This window comes from Chiloscyllium plagiosum, chromosome 20, assembly GCF_004010195.1.
Source record: "Chiloscyllium plagiosum isolate BGI_BamShark_2017 chromosome 20, ASM401019v2, whole genome shotgun sequence".
In the NCBI taxonomy this organism is placed as follows: Eukaryota; Metazoa; Chordata; class Chondrichthyes; order Orectolobiformes; family Hemiscylliidae; genus Chiloscyllium; species Chiloscyllium plagiosum.
In genome coordinates, this window is record NC_057729.1 from 12,458,892 (window position 1) to 12,480,381 (window position 21,490).

The 21,490-nt window shown below is 39.9% G+C and overlaps 1 protein-coding gene across 1 annotated transcript in view; it reads left to right on the forward strand.

Annotated features, from left to right (window-relative positions):
• LOC122560026 (V-set and transmembrane domain-containing protein 2-like protein) overlaps nucleotides 1-21,490 on the forward strand; it is a 77,379-nt gene that overhangs the window by 34,321 nt on the left and 21,568 nt on the right. Inside the window, exon 2 of the mRNA XM_043710186.1 lies at nucleotides 9,761-9,930. Within this exon, the coding sequence (XP_043566121.1) occupies nucleotides 9,761-9,930 (170 nt within the window). The remainder of the gene's footprint in view (nucleotides 1-9,760; nucleotides 9,931-21,490) is intronic.

Sequence of the window (21,490 nt, forward strand, 5' to 3'; positions counted from 1 at the left end):
AATTAAAGTCAGTTCTCACATTTTAACGGGAGTTGCATTGTGACAGAGGCAAGTGCTGGCATTCATGCAGGAAGTGAATGGACCTGGGAGATAATGAAGAATAGCACAACATGGGAGATTGTGGGTTCCAGTGTTCTCCAACACAGCAGTAAGGCCTTGGTGGAGGCAGTGTGAAAAAGGAGAGGTGAACCCTATCCTCAAGGACTAGAAGGTACAGCAGGCATATGCTTCAAATGATATTGGACCAGAGAACCATATAGCCCAGCGCCAGGATTCAAACCCAAGAACCTGGATGCACTTCTGTAAGAAGTTCAATGACCTTACTGAAGAGTTGAATGTCTGTGTGTGATATCAACTGTACCCAGCCAGTCTGCACATGTTAAGTGCACAACAGTGTCTAATATTAGATATGATTCTGTAATTGGATAATATTTGCTGGATAATGCTGGATATATAAGGAATTACACTGACATCCACACTGTGTGGTACTGAAAGCTCTCTCTCTATATATAGACAGGAGGAGCATTTGCATGCATTGCACCTGTTCATTCACAAAATAGGTGATAGCCATTTGCTGGTTCACTTCCCAGGCAATGTCCTGACCAATTAAAGTCAACCTACTTGGTTTAAAATTTAAAGGAGGCTTGGCAGTCAACAGCATTCATAGGTGTATTCATCATGGCAATGCCTCTATTAATCAGAGTTCATTTTTCACCCAAGTAGCACATTCCTCTCATGTGATATTGGCTTTGCCCTTGAATTGGTATTCTTGTGAATTGTCCTAATGAGCACAAGATGAAAAGTTTCGATTAAATTTTATTTTCACAGACACTCGAATTCTATACTACCAAACAAGTATCTAAAATACACATGGTTCAACTCATCCTCACAGACTTAGGTTCACACCTCACAGCTTTTACCTGATGCCAGCCATTCAACTATCTTAACCACTTCAAGAAACAGATTTTATAACTGCGCTAGCAGCGAAGGACTTAGCACAGCATTCTGATGCTGAATTCTCCATGACAAAGTTAATAGGCATGTAAAACCAAATGCTTGGTTCCTTGGGAAGCCTACCAGAATATTCAGCATTAACATGGCACAGAGCTGGTAGCATACACTTTCCTGAGTGAAAATGGTGCTCAACTTGGTGGTGAACTGTTGACCATCTACAGTTTTGTCCATTTATAGTCAGCAGCATTCCACTAGCCATGTTGCAGCTTAAAGCACTGCAGGGGAGCACCAGAACAGACAAATAGCACACAGAAGATAAACATTAAGAATATGCACGTGGGTGATTAGCTGACTTTTGTCTGTAATATAGTTTGGTTTGATTTATACATTTGGTTTTAGATGATTATATTACATTGGCTTTTTACATTGTAACCAAATGGATGCTGTGATGGTTGGTGATAGAGGAAAGGTAAGGTCTGAGACTCTTGGTGAATTTAAATTAAATTTGTGGTTTCCAGTGTCACTATCAGATGAATTCTTTGCAGAGAACTTGGACTGAAAGATGCTATCTATGGTGCCTCATCCCTGCCTCTTCTTCCTCAGACCTCTGTTCTTTAGCAGCTCAGCATACAGCTGGTGGTAGGAGCTATCCCATAATGATCAAGATGATGTGCAATATGCAACAGACCACCAGGGGCACCTCCACAGCAATTCAGAGGATAAATGTATTGTTTACTCCAGTGATGTTTCAATGACGTATTAAAAGCCACATTGCTGTTAATGTGTGTATACTACTCAAGTGTACATAGGTTACCCATATAGTCAGCCATGTGGTCAGCCGTTGTCAACCAATAGTCACCTTTCATTTCCCGTGGTAATAGAAATGTAGGTGACACAGTGTCATAGAGGAAACACTTCGAAGGAAAGGAATATCAACACTCAACAGTGTGAAAATCAACTGAGGGTATTGGAAAATGAAAAGAGTTGCACAGGACAAACAGACATCAGGAAAAAGATGACCATGGGCTGTCTTCAGGCACAGCACATATGATGCTTATAATGATAACAATGAAAATATGACTGAGTACTGAAGCCACCAATTAACTGAACTAATGTCTCACAGAATAGATACCAACTCACGTAGGCAGGAAATTGACATTTTTGAGATGTAACGTCTGAGTGAAAGAGCATTCGTTCTTTGACAGAAGTTCCCATCTGCACCAATTTGTCTTTATTTGTGCTGACACCATCCTGAGGCATTTTCTTGGCTGTTTTCAGTGATGGTTTGCCATTGTCATATGGCAAAAGGTACAGGGCTACAATGATACCAGACAAAAACCTCATGCTAAAGACCTGACTCGCTGTCCTATTTTAATTTCAAGTTTTTATCAGCCTTTTATCCTTGGATATTTCTGCATCCTTGCATTATTAGACTTTCCTAGTGTGACCACATTATAGCTTTGATATTTTGTCATTTTTTTGAAGAGAGGTTTTGAACTATAGGTGATCAGTTGTCTGGTCCAAGCCACTAAAGTAAACAGCTTGTGAGGCCTTGTTTTTTTAAAAAATATAGAATAATAGAAGTAGAATGAATGGGTGGAGTCAGGTTCCCACAGAACCAAGGTTTTAGTTGATCTTTCAGTTGTTGAGCATTTGAAGTTGGCTGTAGAAGCTGTCCCCTTCTTTCTCTACCAGAAGTTTCTCCTTGTTACACCTAAAAGCTTGCATTCTCTCTCTGCTAGGTGAAAGTGAGAACTGCAGATGCTGGAGGTTACAATGGAGAATGTGGTGCTGGAAAAGCACAGCAGGTCAGGCAGCATCCAAGGAGCAGGAAAATCGACGTTACGGGCAAAAGCCTATCATCAGGAATGAGGTTTGGAGCCTTGGGTGTAGAAAGATAAATGAGAGGAGAGTGGGGCTGGGGACAAGGTAGCTGAGAGTGCAATGGGGAATGGAGGTGGGGGTAATGGTGATAAGTCGGAGAGGAGGGTGGAGCGGATAGTTGAGAAGGAAGATGGACAGGTAGGACAGGTCATGAGGATGGTGCTGAGCTGGAAGGTTGGAACTGGGATAAGGTGGGGGAGAGGGGAAATGAGGGAACTGCTGAAATCCACATTGATACCAAACGGTTGAAGGGTCCCAAAGCAGATGATGAGGTATTCTTCCTCCAAGTGTGTGGTAAGGAGGAGGCGATGGAGGAGGCCCAGGACCTGTATGTCCTCAGTGGAGTGGGACGGAGAGTTGAAGTGTTCGGCCACAGAGTGGTGGGGTTTGTTGGTGTAGGTGTCCTGGAGATGTTCTCTGAAGCTCTCTGCAAGAGGTGTCCTGTCTCACCATTGTAGGGGAGACCACATCAGGAGCAATGGATACAGTAAATGATGTGTGGAAGTGCAGGGGAAACTTTGATCAATGTGGAATGCTCCTATGGGATCTGGGATGGAGATGAGGGGGGAGGTGTGGGCGCAGGTTTTGCAATTCCTGTGATGACAGGGAAAGGTGCCGGGAGGAGAGGGTGGGTTGTTGCGGGGCATGGACCTGACGAGGTAGTCACGGGGGGAGTAGTTATGGAATGCGGATTGGGGTGGGAGGGAAATATATCTCTGGTGGTGAGTCCGTTTGGAGGTGGTCTCTCTCTCAGTTGCCAGGAACATGTGTGAGACACTCTATTTTACTGAATTTGCCTTTGCCAAGGGTATTTGAGATGTTACTATGTTGGAATAGCTGTTGTTTGCTATTTAAACAATTTATTATTCTGTTAAGCTTTCCAATGGAGTTAAAGTTACGTCAGTTCTTTTTTTTTGTTATATTTTAACTGGAGACAAGAATAAAGTGTATTTTACTTAAAGCTGAGTGATGTCACCAATTGAATTGTATCTCAAACATACCGCCTCACACTTGCCTTTAAATCAGATAAAAGTTAAGGTCTAGGCTAGCTCCTTGATATATCTGCAGAGATTTAGGTCTGGTCCATAACTCTAGGAATTTTGTATGATTGCTCATTGGGGAAGAAAAGCTACCCCTTCTATCCAGCCCCTCCCAAAAGCTTTCTGGAACTTCACATTCCCAAGTAACACATGTCTAATTAATGTCAGGATCCTCTGGGATTATACCAAAAGCATGATAAATTAAAAATTCAATTTTGGGTTCAAGTGTTTATCAGTTCATCTCAAAGCAATTAAAGGCACAAAATCCAGCCTACATCACAAGATGAACTTTTTTGTTTCATGTTCTTCTCCTACCCCTTACCAGCTCTCACTATTGTAACATCAGTTATTGACCAGTAAGGCCAGACTCCTAAAGAAGTCACTCATACCACTAATAGGACTGACTAGCATTAGAGTGCTTGAGAAAATATCAAAAATGCGTACATGGAGTCCATTTACTAAAAAATCATAATGGAGGTGTATAATTGAAAACTTTTTTTTTCTTCGATCACCTTATTGTTTGGATGAGGTAAAGTGTGAAATGTACTTCTTTGGAACTGAAATATATTATAATTAAGAAGAGAGGAAAGAATAGATTCTTCTTTGATAGTATGTCCACACAGCTAGGGTTACATCAGATACATTAGTACTTGTCCAATGCTATCTACATTTCATGAGATTTCTTGTTAAGTGCATCTTTTAGGCTGATTCATACAACAGTCATGGACAATCAGCTGCACTTGAAGGACAATAATTGTTTCTGAAAGTATTTGTACTTAATGTGAAACTGGGCTCCTGTACTGGTAAGTCAGTATAAACTCTTAAACTCACTGGCGGTTGAATAATCAACACTAGGATGTCAAAGGAATCTTGGGTTTAATGGGTTTGTAAATCCTTTAGTAGCAGCTCTATTCCTTTAATCACGAATGTTTTTAAAAAGCCCCTTGTGCAGAAAATGCTTTTCTCATGCTATTGGAGTTATTATCAAATGTTTCCTCATGCAGATGCGTCTGTATAAAGTATCACTGTCTGGGCTAATGGCACTTTCCATTCATTTGTTTTACTCTGGTTATTGGAAGACGGCAGCAAATGATCACTTTGAATTTGTAGTCTCATGCAATATGCACACTGAGGCAAATTGTTTCAGTTGGAAATGGGTGTTGTCATTATACAAGTGACTTTTTGACTGTGTTACTGTTGAAATTAGAGTTGACCATTCATTCAGTTTAGATTGGCAATCCAAATATGTCTGTTCTGTACAGAGAGTAGCAAATGATGTTCCTCTGTTTTTTTAAAAAAAAGTTATTTAATATTATTTTCCATATGGTCTGGCAGGGGTGATTGTAATTAAAATAACATAGCTAATTTAACAAAGCTACCACCAAATTAGAGAGAAAGGACACTAAAATCAACGTTGCAGACTTATTTATGACCAGCATCTTTTTTGCTCTTCAATTTTGGCCCCTCAGATGTTCAGTTTTCTGCTAGTTCATTAGTCAGGCTGCTCCATTTGAGTTTATTGATGTTTGTCAGGAAGTTCACCTTGGCCCTTGGCAAAACACTCAAACCTATTCAAGCTTTTATTTGCCTGAGATCAAAGGAAATTAGGTTGAAAGTGATGGTTATGTAATCAATGTGCATATATATGTATATATAAAAGGAACAAGTAAACAGTGTGTTAGAATTTTGTGATATGTGAGATGGAATAAAACTGACTAGAAATGCCTGGACTCTAACCAGCCTAGAATTACTGGTGTTTAACAATTAATTCTTAAGATTTTCACAAAATTTTTAAAAGTAAATTTCAGATCTCACACAAGGATTCCACTCCTGTCCAACCTTGTACAGTAACAAACAGGACATCCTGGATGTAATTAAAGATGACTCCAGGCCACTGAATTCCAGTTCAGGTAAAGACCACTGAATTTGAAATGTCAGGGCAGCAAGGACATTTGATATAATGTCCCAATGAATTGATGTTTGTGATAACTGAATTGATACAGAAAATGTTAAGCCCACACATTCCTGTGTTAAATTAAAAGCAATCCTGTTAATTAAAACCTGATATCCAATCCAGCAATGAGGGAATGCTATACTTCTGGAGGTGCAATATTTTCAACTGGATGTTACACTGAGACCTCCCTCGCAGATGGACTTGAAAGGTCCTACTGCCATTTTGAAGTGGTTAAGGGGATTTCTCAGTATTTATCCCTCAACCAAAACCTCCAAAAACAGATGATCTGGTTATGATTTGATTAGCATTTTTGTTGGGGTTTATCATAAAAAATGACTGCCATATTTCCTGTGTTAAAACAGTGAGTATATTTCAAAAGTAATTAAATGATTCTGTATCACCCTCGAGACGCTGGTGTCCTGAAAAGCATATAAATGCAAATTACAAACTGTATAAACGCAAGTTCTTTTTTTTGTATCCGTAATATTGACCAAAGTCCAAAATAGTTCAAACTATATTCTTTAGGAAACCTTCAATTACAACCCAAAGTATGAAAGAATTGATGGTTTTTTTCGCAGAGTCCTACTAATGGAAACTAGCGCATTTAATTTGAGGAATTGACTGTAAATAAAAGCTTGAAAAGGTTTGAGTGTTTTGCCAAGGGCCAAGGTGAACTTCCTGACAAACATCAATAAACTCGAATGGAGCAGCCTGACTAATGAACTAGCAGAAAACTGAACATCTGAGGGGCACAAATTGAAGGGCAAAAAAAAGTGCTGGTCATAAATAAGTCTGCAATGTTGATTTTAGTGTCCTTTCTCTCCAATTTGGTGGTGGCTTTATTAAATTAGCTACATGATATCTAATTGTAATGGAGGGGAACATAAACAGTGAAAAGTGACAAATAATTCTGGACCATACTGCACCAAGATTGTGTGGAATTATTTGCAAACAATATTTGATACTGATGTTTCTGATTTGAATTTGTAGGCAGCTATATTTTGTGTTATATTTTGCAGGCATCATGCTTTATGTTAAATCAGAACTGAGAATGTAATAATTCCAATGAGTGTTCTTGATGTATCATTATTTGAAACTCTGGTTCTAAAATGGATAATATGATGTAGAATTTAACGTGGATTTGTGTTTCTATATCATTTGTGTTAAGTGGAGAGACATAGTTTAGTTTTGATTTAGATTGCCCTCAAAGTGTTTATAAGTCAGTGTGAAGAAATCTGTAGAAACCAGTAACAGTCTTGCCAAATGAACAAGGTACTTTAAGGTGGAACCATGGTGCCCAATCTCTGATGTTGAAGTTTCTGTGAGGTTATTGTTGAGGGGAAAATGGTTGATTTTTGTTTTTGAATATTCGTAATTAGATCATTTCAAATAGGTCTTATATAATATGAAATAATCCTATTTTTAACTTTTATGTGTGATTCTTTACTCTTGTTAAAAGGACATTGGCAAACTCTTGTGAAAGTATTTTGTACCTGACCACCATGGTGTACAAATTGCAAAAGTAAGACTTATGGCCTATCAAGCAAGGTCTCACTTGGAGTTTGGCTTGTCCAGTATCACCATCAGCTGAGATAAACATTTCCTTCAGTTTAATTTTAATGTTCAGAGTTTAGTATGCCAGGCTGGAAAGATGCATTTACAGTATGGAACAATTATTCAGCCTGATGGTCATGTTGGAGTCTATGTTCTATGGTGGCACTTTTTCCTAGCAGCTACTTATCATTCTTCTGAGATCCATCACTTCCACAGTTCTTTGTATGTACTCTGTGATATTGTGATGTGTACCAAATAGCTGGTGGACTGCAGCAACTCAAGAAGGAGCTCCTCACCAACCTCTCGAGCAACCAGGAATGGGAAATAAATGCTGGCTAGTCAGCGATGCCCACATTCCATGAATAAATTATTTTTTAAAAAATTTAAAAAGTCAATAAAATAAATGACCTTTATTTTGCAGTTTGTATATGCACGGTTCTAGAGGAAATTTTGCTTATTAAAGTGCAACTTTAGATCACACCATCTTAAGCCATTATGCCACTTTTACCTCAACTTAAGAAAGTTTTAGTTGTATGTCAACATGAAAGAAGCAGATTTAATTAGCATCAATTAGTCTCATCGATTGTAGTCATCCAGTAATCAGAAGGTCAGAACTAGCATTGCTAAATTTAAAATGAAAGTCCCTTCGCTACCTTCTAAAGGCTTGGAACATACCCAACTGGCATAGTATCTCCAATCCGACACTGGCTATGTTTGTATGGTCGGGTTGGAAGGGCTGTGTTGCGCTATGACCCTAGCCCCATGGAAATGTGTTGATGTTGCCGAGACTGATCTGATGGGACATTATGCCAATTTTTAATGCTGTTTGGACCTGTATTTTCCAAGCTAACAAGACTAGTTCAAAAGGTGTGTTTTGCAAGCAGGAGTTTACTACAAGGTCCAAACAGAAATACAGGAGCTGAGTGCAAATAGGCAACCTAACTGGTACCACATCTGGATTTCAGCTGCAAATTTGGTAAGGCCAATTTCACCCTCAAATCAATTTAAATTAATTTAACAATTCCAATAATGAAAATGAAAAAGAAGGTACAGTCAATCAAAAGCTCTCCACTCCAATGCACTACATCCAAAGTCACTAGTCTGTCACTTTGCCACTGTTTGCTGCAATAGCTTGCTGTAATTGCAAACTCAAGCAGTCAACGTTCATTGTTAAATTGAGGAACTGACCTGTCCTGGAAAAACATCCTGGGTGTTTCTGTGTTTCTGTCAGCTGAATTGAAGAGTGTTCATTGAAGTGTGGAGTGTCTAGCTTTAAAAAAAATTTAGAATCGAAAAATTGTTATGGAACAGAAGGAGACCATCCAACCCATCATGTCACTCCAGCTCATTAAAGAAGCTTCATTACATAGCACCAATCTCTCACTATGTCTACAGACCATTGCACATTAAATCACTGTCCTCTTGAAAGCCTCGATTATACCTGCCTCCAACACAGGCAGTGCATTCCATACCCTATCTACTTGCTGAGCGAAAATGTTTTCCCTCACATCACCCTTGCTTTTTTTCACACATCACTTTTTAAATCTATATCCTCTTGTTCTTGTTCCTTTTCTGAGCAAGATCCGCTCTGACCCCAACCACTCTGCCCCATCCACTAATTTTTAAAACCTCTATCAGGTCTCCTCTTAATCTTCTCTCCCAGGAGAACAATCCCAGCATTTTCAATCTTTCCTTGGAATAAAAGATTCTGAACTCTGGAACCATTGTTATAAATCACTTTTGCACTTCTTCCAAAGTATTCACATACTTAACATAACAGTGGCACCCATAACTGTAGACAATAATCCAGCTGGTATCGTTAAAAGTGTCTTCAATTGGAGTTGCTTGAATTCCACACAAATACCCTTCTCTGACCTATGCACTCACTTGTACTTGATGGAGAGAATTGTCAGCAGCCTAAGTTTGATATCCTTAAATCCTGTATCTTCATGTGTCTAACTCTGCTCTGACATTAAATCTTCTCTTCAATGTAATTCAACTGTTGTTTTCTTGACTGCAGCAATATTGATAAAAGTAGAGATGATGTTATCATAATTCTGATTTACACAAGGAAAAGTAAATCAAATTGATCATGTGCATCTATTGAATACAGCAGGTATGGTCAGGGCAAATTGTTAGCTCTGGATTAAATGCTAAATGTGAACTTGTAGCATTGGGATGATGGTCTTCTATGTGATATTTCACTGAAGATGATAAACAATTGACTTTACTTCTACTGAAATAGTGGTTAAAAGGGTGTACTGTGAATGCTTTGAGCAACCCTCTAAACCCCAGCAGTAATTTCCAAGCTGTAGTCTCAAAGTGAAAAAGCTAAAGACTGCCTGCTGACTGTAGTTTGATTTCTTCCTTACAGCTCTGTTTACTGAGGTCCCTCATGATGTCTCAGCCAGAGCTGGGCAGGATGTGGAGATGGCCTGTGCTTTTAGGGGCAGTGGTTCACCATCCTACTCACTGGAGATTCAGTGGTGGTATATCCGAAACTCCAAGGACTGGACCGACAAACAAGCATGGAGCTCCCACCAGGTACTCTCCCTCTGTCTCTCGCTCTCTCTGTCTCTGTCTCTCTGTCTCTCTCTGTCTCTCTGTCTCCGTCTCGCTGTCTCTGTCTCTCCCTCTCCTTGTATTCAACTTCTTTATTTAAAAATATAAGCATAGCATCAGTTTCCCTGACTACAAATAACTTTGACATAGTCAACTATCCCAAGGCACATCCCAAGAGAAATGTGATCAAATATTCATTGACTCCTGAGACACAGCTGGGACAGATAGTCTATAGATTGGTCAAAGAGGTAGATTTTAGTGGAGTGGTCTCAAAGTGGGAGAGGGAGCTGGAAAGCCGAAGAAGATGGCTCAGTGGTTAGCACTGCTGCCACACAGCACCAGGCACTAGGTTCGATTCCAGCCTCAGGTGACTGCCTGTGTGGAGTTTGCACATTCTCCCCATGTCTGTGTGGCTTTCCTTCCACAGTCCAAAGATGTGCAGATTACTTGAATTTGCCATGGTGTTCAGAGAAGTTCAGGTTGGGTGGATTAGCCATGGAAAACGTGGGGTTACAGGGATCGGGTAATGGAATGGGTCTAGGTGGGATGCTCTTCAGAGGGTCAATGTGGATTCAAATTGTCTGCTTCCACACTTTAGGGATTCTGTGATCCCTTGTAGGGGAGGAATTCCAAAGCTCAGTGGCTCAGTTTTTGAAGACATGGTTACCGCTGTAAAATGATATAAAGTATTTCTTCTTTTTTATATATTCAGAAACTAAATTTGCCTTTTAGATGAGATAACCTAGACACCAGTAATTCTTAAACTACATTTGTTTTTGGATTTTACCCCATCTGTCTCACAACAGAGGCAGTTGTGTTCAAAGCACTTTACTGCCATCCAGTGGCCAAGCCAAGAACTGAACTAACATCCCTCTAATGAACAGCCGTTCCTGAAAAGCGATGGGGAAGGTGGTGGAGAGGGGAGGATAATCAAGCCAATTGACATCCGGGAGATCCCATGATATTCCTGCAGCACAGGAATTAAGTTCTGAGTGGATAGACCTTCCTCACCCTCTGCTGGTTCAAACGCTTATATGGTGAACTATATGGTAATATGCCACTTCACCCATTGTCATGATTAACTCCATTTCCAGCAGGCAAGAACACTGGCAGCCTTCCCATCAGGTAGAACACTGGATTAACGTGCCTGTCAGGTAGGGGGAGGATGATTTATACATGTGGGTTCCATTCAAACCCAAAGGAGTATTGTGTGCATGAGGATCGTCACCGTTCTAGTCAACTTAGAACAATCATGTTAGGTAAGCAATATGCAGCTTATTGCATTACTGCAATTATATACAGATTGCATGATTATTACCTACATTATTGCAGAGAATGTCAGGAGCTTCGAGCCTCTGCTCTGTCTCAGTAGCGCCTTCTCTACTCTGCTCAAATTCCCTGTGACCGTGGGGGATGCTTATCGCACTCAATTAAGTATTAACCCTTTCAAGCTCGTATGCAACATCTCTCACCCCCAAGTGAGAGATGCTTTTACGGTCATACATTTGCTTAAATATTTAGAATACAATGCTACCATCTCCTCCCAGTCTTTGATCTTACAATTCAGACGATCTGTAGATTTGCAATTCTTCCAAAACATGTTGACACTTGAAAGAATGGCAGTTTTTTTCATAGAAGGTTGGACAGTCTGCAGGTCAATCTACAGTCTTTTCGTCATCTTTGTTTCCAATTTTGCTATTTGGTTCATCCAATATAGTTTGTGGATGACTCAGCCTTAATAGTGATGGGATGAGGTTCCTGCTGTTCCTGCTGTTCTTTCACAGGCCCCTATGAAGTAAAAGCAATGTTCAATCCCCATTAATTTGTATCTCCTTGGATGATCATACCCTTTCTATTCAAATTGCTGATCCTCAACTTTTGCCCTGCTCCTAGCTGGCAGATTAATCTCATATTAACACTTACTGTAATGTGCGTCTGGCTGTATGTGATAGGATTACTCTTTTGTTTTCACTCATGGGGCATGGGCACTGTTGACTGTGTTTGTTACTCTTCCCATTTGGCTTTAAAAAGGTGGTGATGAGCTGCCTTCTTGAACCGTTGCAGTCCACGCACTGTCTGCAGACCGACAATATTGTTAGGGAGGAAATTCCAGAATATTGACTTAGCAACACTGAAGCAACGGTGACATACTTCCAACTCAGGGTGCTGAGTGGCTTGGAACTTGCTGTTCCTATGTATCTGCAACCCTTGTTTGCCCTTCTAGATGGAAGTGGTTGTGCATTTGGAGATGCTACCCAAGGAACCTTGGAGAATTCCTGTATGAATGTTGCAGATGGTACACACTGTTGCTACTGAAGATCAATGGTGGAGGGAGTGGATACTTGATGAGAAGGTGCTGCTTGTTAGAACTGTTGATGATATCTTCCATCACTTTACTGATGATTAAGAGTAGCCAGATGGGACAGTAATTGACTGGATTGGATTTGTCATGATTTTTGTGTACAGGACATACCTGGGCAATTTTCGACATTACTGGGGAGATGCCAGTGTTATAACTGTACTGGAACAGCTTGGCTGGGGATTAGCAAGTTCTGGAGCACAAGCCTTCAGTATTGTTGCTAGAATGTTGTCAGGGCCTGTCAACCAATATATCCAGGACCTCCAACTGTTTCTTATGGAGTCAACTGAATTGGCTGAAGACTGGCATTTGTGATGCTGGAGACCACTGGAGAAGTCCAAGATAGATCCACTTGGCACTTCTGCATGAAGATTGTTGTAAATGCTTCCTTTTGCACTGCTGTGTTGGGCTCCTCCACCAATGAAGATGGGAACATTTGTGGATCCACCTCCTCCTCCTCTCCAGTGAGCTTCTTAATTGTCCACCACCATCATGACTGAATAAGGCAGGATTGCAGAGCTTAGATCTGATCTATTGATTATGGGATTGCTTTACTTTGTCTATCACTTGCTGCTTATGCTATTTGTCATGCAAGTAGTCCTGTTTGGCGGCTTCACCAGGTTTATAACGTATCACAAAGGCATAAGTCTTGCACCAATTTCCTAGATAGGGTTAGGGGCTGAGACTTCAGCTGACTGCCCATCAGTAGCTCTGCTCGTTCTGTACTGTGTTGGATTATGCTGGACCTGTAATTCAGCAGTGCAGTGTATAACTAAGAATTCATCTTCAAGAGTGACTCAGTCATTCTACCCCTACCTTTGACCTTACAACAAAAAGTAGACTGTGTGTGGTGAGCTTCTGACATGCTCAAATACAGAATTGACTGTGAAGTGACTAAAATATTCACTTCTGAATTATGCTCTGTGGTCCAAAATGTAAATGTTTTAAATAAGCACATATTCTCTGATTGTACAGTTTAACTGTTTCCCCATGGATCAGCATATCATTCATGTGCTGTATGACTCCACAAGTAAAATCTTTCATACCCTTTGTGAACATTTCTCTGGAGCAGAAGCAATCCTAAATGATAATCTGTTGAAGCAAAGAGAGTTATAAATGCTATAAGCACCCTTGATTGCTCATCCCATGGTACTTGTCAGAAACAAATATTTACAAAGTTTTGTGAAAACTATACCCTCAGATAGTTTACCTAGATTCTGGTCTTCAATGGACATAGCGTGAATTTCTCTCCTTGCTCCCTTGTTGAATTGCTTAAGGTCAACACAAATACAAATAATACCATTAAGGCTTGAGAATGTTACCTACATGTGAAGACCACTCTGTTTTGTGTCAAAGACCCCATTTGTGCCATCTCTCTGTTGTCAGTTTGTTTTAGAGAGGGATATGATTGTCCTTTAGGTGTTTAAACTTCTTTCAGCTTAAGGCTGTATTTAGTTTCTTGATGTTCCTAATACTTCGAATCAATTGAGATAGTCTTTTCAAAAGGAACTTTTTAGTATTTGTTGTTTAATCCCCTCCACAATTTGAATGAGATTGAAGGTCAATAAAGCACTTCTGTTCAGGAGTGGAAATTCTCAGTTGTAAAGTGTATGACGGCTTTATAAACATTTGATGCTCTCTATGTAACACTTATTTAACTTTAACTGCAATGCCACCTGGACTATATAGCTAAATTTCTTTTAGCAGTAAACAATGTTTTATCAACCAAGGCTCAGTGTATAATATTGGGACCTTAGTCCAGTGTCTCACTTAAAATGTGCGAGATACCCACTCATATAAATATCTTCTTGCTAAAACCTTTGATGTGCACAATTGATTTAAAAAAAAAGATTGATTTTATTTTCTACCGGAGACTTTTCTGTCTTATTCATCACTTTGTGTTAGTTTTTGTTAGGCCCTTTTGCTTTTCTTTAGTGGTGACTGGCTTTAGCATGCTTTCTGAAGGTGATTTATTTTCTTACAGCAAAAAGTCGCATTTTTTAAAAACTGAGGAGTGTTTGTGCCTGTGAGATTTTATTGTTCCACAATTTGGGCAAGGATTTTTGGTATCTGTCCTGCCCCTGCAATTGCTTATCTCAATGTCTTTTGTGGCTTTCTACCTTAAGAAATTAATAGATTCCATACATTTCCTGTGTCAAGTTTTGTCTCCATCTCTTGAGATTCATCTGTTCTGCTCCTAGATTTCTTCATCATCACTCTATACTAACCTGTAGAGATTGTTAATCTAGAAATCACCTGCATTCTGTTTTTAAACCTCAGCCTTTCATGAACTTTATTAGTTCTGAGTAAAAGTAAGTTGTCAAAGGTTTTCAATGCGTTTTTATGTTTGTCTAATGTTTCACTTATCCCTTGATGAGCAATAACATCATCTGCTATACTTCAAATTATATACAAAAATGTATTTATTTGTTCAGCTTCTGTCTTACTATTCAGTTTGAAAGATATTCTATGCCTCAAGAATTGTTTTATCCAGGGTGTGTTATTTTGTGCTCTGTGTGGCCCATTTCTAGAACTAAATCTGCTTGGCATCACATTTCTGATCCCATTGTTTCTTAATGTGACTCGGTATGAGTTTCTCTCATGGGCCTCTTAGGATTCTTTTTCAGCTCTGCTCATGGTGATAATGCCTAATCAGAGCTCCAATTTAAATGACCACTCTCATTCTGAATTATTTTATCATTAAGGATTTCCCTTTTGTATAGGGGATTTCTGTTTTTAATGTGTGAAATCCTTGATGTCCATTTGGCTCACAAGCTCATTTTGGGCTTGGGACCATTTCTGCAACCACTGACCCATGATGCAGCCTGTACTTCTGCCTCAGAGTTGGACGTTTCTTCTGTTCTAGGGTGTACTTTCAGCCCTAAAATGCTGCCTGTGTCATTCCCTTATGTATTCTTCCATGTCAACTGTTGCCATGAGGTTTGCGGGGCATCAGCAATCAGTAGTATTGCCTCATCTTGAAGTCTTTTGAGCCATCGGACTGATTTTCCCTGTGTTTGTTTTGAAGTCTAATTTATCTTAGTTGGCACCATTTAGAAATGGTGCTGGTCACTGCTGCTCATTAAGTTTGTGATAGCCCTGACCACTAGCGTCATAACTGGATTCCTTGTACGACAACTAACTACATTCTTGTTTATGCGGATTATTTCAAGCTTTGAAGTGATATAGCATGGAGAAAGATAGCCCCCTTTCTGGGCCAACTAAGAGAGTGTGGTTGAGTAAACAATATGATGTCCAATGCATTACTGGGACTATTTACACAGTACATGAAAGCACTTGCGGACACTGTTAAGAGTACCTAGCCCTCAGTGCTATATTTTCTAATGGAATTTTCAAACTGATTATTCAGATTATGATAATATATAAATAGAAAGATAAAACTGTACAGAACCATTGAGAACAAGCAGGGCTTACCAGTTAAACTTTTCCAAAGAACTGGCATAGGCAAATGGACAAAATGGTTACCTTCTGTGCGAGATAATTCTATGATTCCAAAAACAATGTGTTTTCATTTTTTAGAATCAAATGAGTAACAGGGTGAGTAAGTGAGTAAATTTAACAGGAGGGTTTGTAAGATGTTAAGTTGATATCTTCTTCAAAGAAGGGTTACACCTGAAATGTCAACTTCTCCACCTCCTGATGCCACCTGGATTGCTATGTTCTTTCAGCCTCCTGACAACGTCAGCCAACTAGTTTCAGGATTAGAAAATAACTCAAGTTCATCTTTCTTGGAAGAATTATGGAAAGTATTTGTGCTTCAGGGATTAAGAGAGGGTCCATGAAAGTAGTGATTGAATGAGCAGATTTGAGAAGATATTGCATGTTTTCTAACATTATTTGAACCAACTGGGTATATGAAAATCAAGTATTGACTAAAGTAAGAGATCCAACCAGATTGGAATAAGTTCAGTAAGAAGCCTGGAACTAACTAGAACAAAGAATGTGTAGCTCTATCATATTTCCATTGATTCCATTGTCATTTGTTTTCTCAATCAATCCAACCTAGAAATTTAAATGAAGGGTAGGGTTTCATTTTTCTCTATTAAAAACAGCCCAAATTTCTATATTTCATCATAATTGGCAATTTTTCATTTTGTAAAGCAGCAATGTCTTTCCAACTTGCTGTGTAAAAGTAAATGACTTATGATTGATGCAGTTGTCCTACATAATATTCATTAGTTCCATGCAAATGGCAAATAATTCCACCCCATGTTGAATACACTCCACTAATGCGACCATAGCAACTACCAATTACCTTAACCGTAGGTCAACGCTATGACTTAATTTCATCATGCAGTTTTCACTGACTGCCCAACTATCCATTTTGAAATGATACTAACATTTTGAAAGCAGTCAAACAAAATTAAAATGTGGAGTAGAGTTAGAGTAAGTGAGCGTTTTCAAGTGGAACATGCAAAATACTTAATGTTCAAACATGTTTAGCCAACTGCCTCACAATTATATTGCCTAAAGAAGAATTTCTGTTGGGATTGTGAATACAATTATACAATTACAAACTCACAAGCCTTTATGTGTGATCATTGTAGTTTGAAGCTGCCCCCTTCCTCACAGTATATTGGATTAATGGAATAATCCTTGGAGAAAAAGACAGCGGGTATGGGAGTGGGTGTACTGGTGAATTCTGGGACAATTAGGTACATCTCCAAAGGAATTGGATCGAAACCTGTCAAGAAAAGCTATCAAGGATTAATAAATCTGTTTGATTCACATATAATTTAGGAAGTCAGGATTGAGTTAGGGGGTGGGGGGAGTTGTTATTGAGATACATGCTCTGTAAATGTAGCTGGAATGACATGCCAAATTACTCTTTGCATCATGAGGTTGTCTACCTGTGAAAGGTTTTACTTCAGCTGTATAACTTTGTGGACTTGATGACATCACCATAAAAGTTCTCATGAAGAATCCATCACTGATTAGATTAGATTAACTACAGTATGGAAACAGGCTCTTCAGCCCAACAAGTCCACACCAACCCTCCGCAGAGTAACCCATCCAGACCCATTTCCCTCTGACCAATGCACCCAACATTATGGGCAATTTACCATGGCCAATTCATCTAACCTGCCCATCTTTGTGGATCAAGGCAAAAGATGGAAAATTATAGGCCAATCAGCTTAACCTCGGTTGTTGGTAAAATTCTAGAATCCATCATTAAGGATGAGGTTTCTAAATTCTTGGAAGAGCAGAGTCTGATTAGAACAAGTCAACATGGATTTAGTAAAGGGAGGTCATGCCTGACAAACCTGTTGGAATTTTTTGAAGAGGTAACAAGTAGGTTAGACCAGGGAAACCCAGTGGATGTGGTCTATCTAGACTTTCAAAAGGCCTTTGATAAGGTGCCACATGGGAGGCTGCTGAGCAAGGTGAGGGCCCATGGTGTTCGAGGTGAGCTGCTGGGATGGATTGAGGATTGGCTGTCTAACAGAAGGCAGAGAGTTGGGATAAAAGGTTCTCTTTCAGAATGGCAGCCGGTGACGAGCGGTGTCCCACAGGGTTCGGTGCTGGGGCCACAGCTGTCCGCATTATATATTAATGATTTGGATGAGGGAACCGGGGGCATTCTAGCGAAGTTTGCCGATGATACGAAGTTAGGTGGACAGGAAGGTAGTACTGAGGAAGTGGGGAGGATACAGAAGGATCTAGACAGGTTGGGAGAGCGGTCCAGGAAATGGCTGATGGAATTTAACGTGAGCAAGTGCGAGGTCTTGCACTTTGGCAAAAAGAATAAAAGCATAGACTACTTACTAAATGGTGAGAAAATTAATAAAGCCAAAGCACAAAGGGATCTGGGAGTGCTAGTCGAGGATTCTCTAAAGGTAAACATGCAGGTTGAGTCCGTGATTAAGAAAGCGAATGCAATGTTGTCTCTTATCTCAAGAGGGTCGGAATATAAAAGCAGAGATGTACTACTAAGACTTTATAAAACTCTGGTTAGGCCCCATTTGGAGTACTGTGTCCAGTTTTGGTCCCCACACCTCAGGAAGGACATACTGGCACTGGAACGTGTCCAGCGGAGATTCACACGGATGATCCCTGGAATGACAGATCTAACATATGAGGATTCTACAACTCAATGAAAATGTCTTCAAGGCCGAGATTGATAGATTCTTGTTGTCTAGAGGAATTAAGGGCTACGGGGAGAACGCTGGTAAGTGGAGCTGAAATGCGCATCAGCCATGATTGAATGGCGGAGTGGACTCGATGGGCCGAATGGCCTTACTTCCACTCCTATGTCTTATGGTCTTATGGTCTTATTGTGGGAGGAAACCAGAGCACCCAGAGGAAACCCACCCAGACACGTGGAGAATGCACAAACTCCACACAGACAGTCACCCAAGCCGGGAATTGAACCTGGGTCCCTGGCGCTGTGAGGCAGCAGTGCTAACCACTGAGCCACTTTGCCCCCCACTACTGAATGAGATTTAAAAATTGCAATGTTCTACCAAATTAAAATAAATAAAATGTCACTGGTTCAGACCATGTGAAGTCAAGCAGCACATGTTGAGGTGGCTGCCTTGGCTTTAGGACCCATTCTATCTCCTGAGCTGTAACTGTGTGGCAACTTTAAAATCTTGATGGGCTGATTTGTGCTGGGATACTATGTCAATGTTATACACTAAGCTCAGTGTCAACTACTTGGGCTAACTAGGCAGTACTTTCCTGAATACTTACCCTAGTACTGTTATATTGTTTAATCTCTGATGGAAATCAATGATTAACAGTGAAACTCAACCTACCATCACCCAGTTGCATCCCTGCCAGACTGACCACCCTGCCCAATGTTACTGACCATCCCTGCTGACCCAGATATCTGATGCTTTGACCTTCTCAGATTTGATTTCCCACCTTTCTTGAGACCACTGTCTACCCACTCACCAAAGTCTCTCTTCCGCTCACCTCACCACTCACCTATCCATCCATTCACTTATTACCTCACACGTCTGCTCACTCATTCACACATTTGTCCAATGACTTATGCACCCACGCACTGATGCTCCCCATCTTACTCACTCACCCACTGACTCCTTAACTCACTCACTCACTAATCTATTCACTCACTCATCTCTAACTCACTCACTCATTCACACTCTAATTCACTCACTCAATCGTTCATTAATTCAGTCAACATCTTTGAGATCCCTGAATATAACAGCCAGATATTAGATGATTTGGCTGTCTGTTTGGGCTTTCTGCTTCACTACCAATGACATCCTCACATGGTCACTTCTATAGTCCAATCCCAGAACTGAGGCTACTATGAGCTTCACAAGACAACAGAAATATCAGTGTACAACATTGCCCAAATTGCTGAAATAATTTGTACACTTTGAGATATGTGTTGGGCGTATGTGGGGAGCCACTGTTTTACCTTGTCCTTGCTGGACTTCCAATAATTTATTTAGAGTTTGGAATTTCCATATAATCAATTCCGGAAACAAATCTCATAATTATTTTAGAAAGTCAGAATAAACTTGCTTTTTGTTAGTTTTATTTTCAAACTTGTAAATGTTAGCCAAGAGAAGTCCATCTTTGATCGTATTAATCTTTAATGTCTGTTTGGATGCCAATGAAAAGTTGGTACAGATATTCACACAGCTCTCTATTCCCTCAGAGCACTACAAGGATAAATATATTTTGTAGCTGGTAAATTATTTTCTACAGAGTTTCAAATCCGTACACAAAATCTGTTAAATTCAGTAGTGTACCCTTCCAAGCATTTTATTATGTAATTTGAGGTAAAAAAAATTTGAAAATTATGATAAAACAGTGACCCACACCCAGAGTCAAAACAGATGTCATTTGTAATCTTCCTGTCATTCTACTGCCCATTCACAGTCTGATTGGAAAGATTTAAATGTGGAGTTGGGTGGTCATGGACCAGAAGGCAATAACATGCTGAAGGACTTTGGAAAGGAAGGTGGTGTTAGGGAGGGGATAGATACTTTTAAGGACAGAGTGGCTGAGAGTCTTTTTATTATGAGCAGTGGGGTGATAATGGAGATTTTCAAAGAAAAAGTGACAGTACTAGAGGAGAGTGAGGCATTTCTGAAGGCAGCTAGCATGGGGGCTTGAATTGGAGGTTGGCTAACCAATGGGTTAATGGGAATGGGATTGAGGAAGGCAAAACTCATAAGAGGTAGGCAATCACTTACAAAGTGAGCTTGTCAGGGTATCTACCATATGCAATTGCTACAATGAGTGGTGAAGGAGTAGCATTTGGAAGATGAAGTAGAAGAATCATGGACTCTATGGATGGCAGAGGATGTGCTGAAAGGGAATTTAAATAAGAATCTCTGGCATTAATTATTTAATCTCTCACTGTGTAACATTTAGCTCTCAGTGCTCTGGTCTATGAGAGTTGTGTGGGGCAGAATTGCCTGTCATAAATTCAAGGGTATAAACCTTTGCTCATAAACTTCTGCCCACTTATTTTAGAATATTTGGATTATTGTGAACAGTTCCAGTGACATCAACAGAAACAGGACAGTCAAGCCCAGAAGCAGTACAGAGGAGAGCAACAAGGTTAATCCTTGGTGTGGAAGTAAGCAGGATTATGACAAATGAATTAATAAAATCCCTACTCAGCTTCAGGACAAAATGGTGCAGAAGATGTATCATTGATATTAATGAGTTAAAGTGAAAATGGTCTAACAATGGCATATAGCCTTTCATGACCTTAAGATTACAACCAGTGAAGTACTTTTCAAGGGTGGTCACTAAAACCAGTGCAATCCTTTCCAAAATACTAGGCTAGCAGGAGAACATAGATTTAGGACAGCAGGAATGATGTCTCATAAAGGAGGTAGTCAATAGGGTAAAGAGCAACAAATGATCAAGGTTAGGACTGATCTACAATGCAGCTTGAAAAGGGCTTTGTGGTGCAGTGGTTGCTGTATATTTGCTGCTGGGCCATAAGGACTGGGTTCAAGTCCCATCTCAGAATAGGATGGTCACAGAAGAGTGTTCAAACAGGTTGATTTGGGGTAAGAAAGAAATAGTTTGACATTGTAATAGAGAGAAAGCAGGCTTGGCATTCAGAACAAATGATGCCAAACAGATCAAAAGGTATTTTATCTGAACTGGGTCAGTACAGTCATTAGCAGCCTATTTTCAGCAGAGTTTATTGCTGGATAAAATATT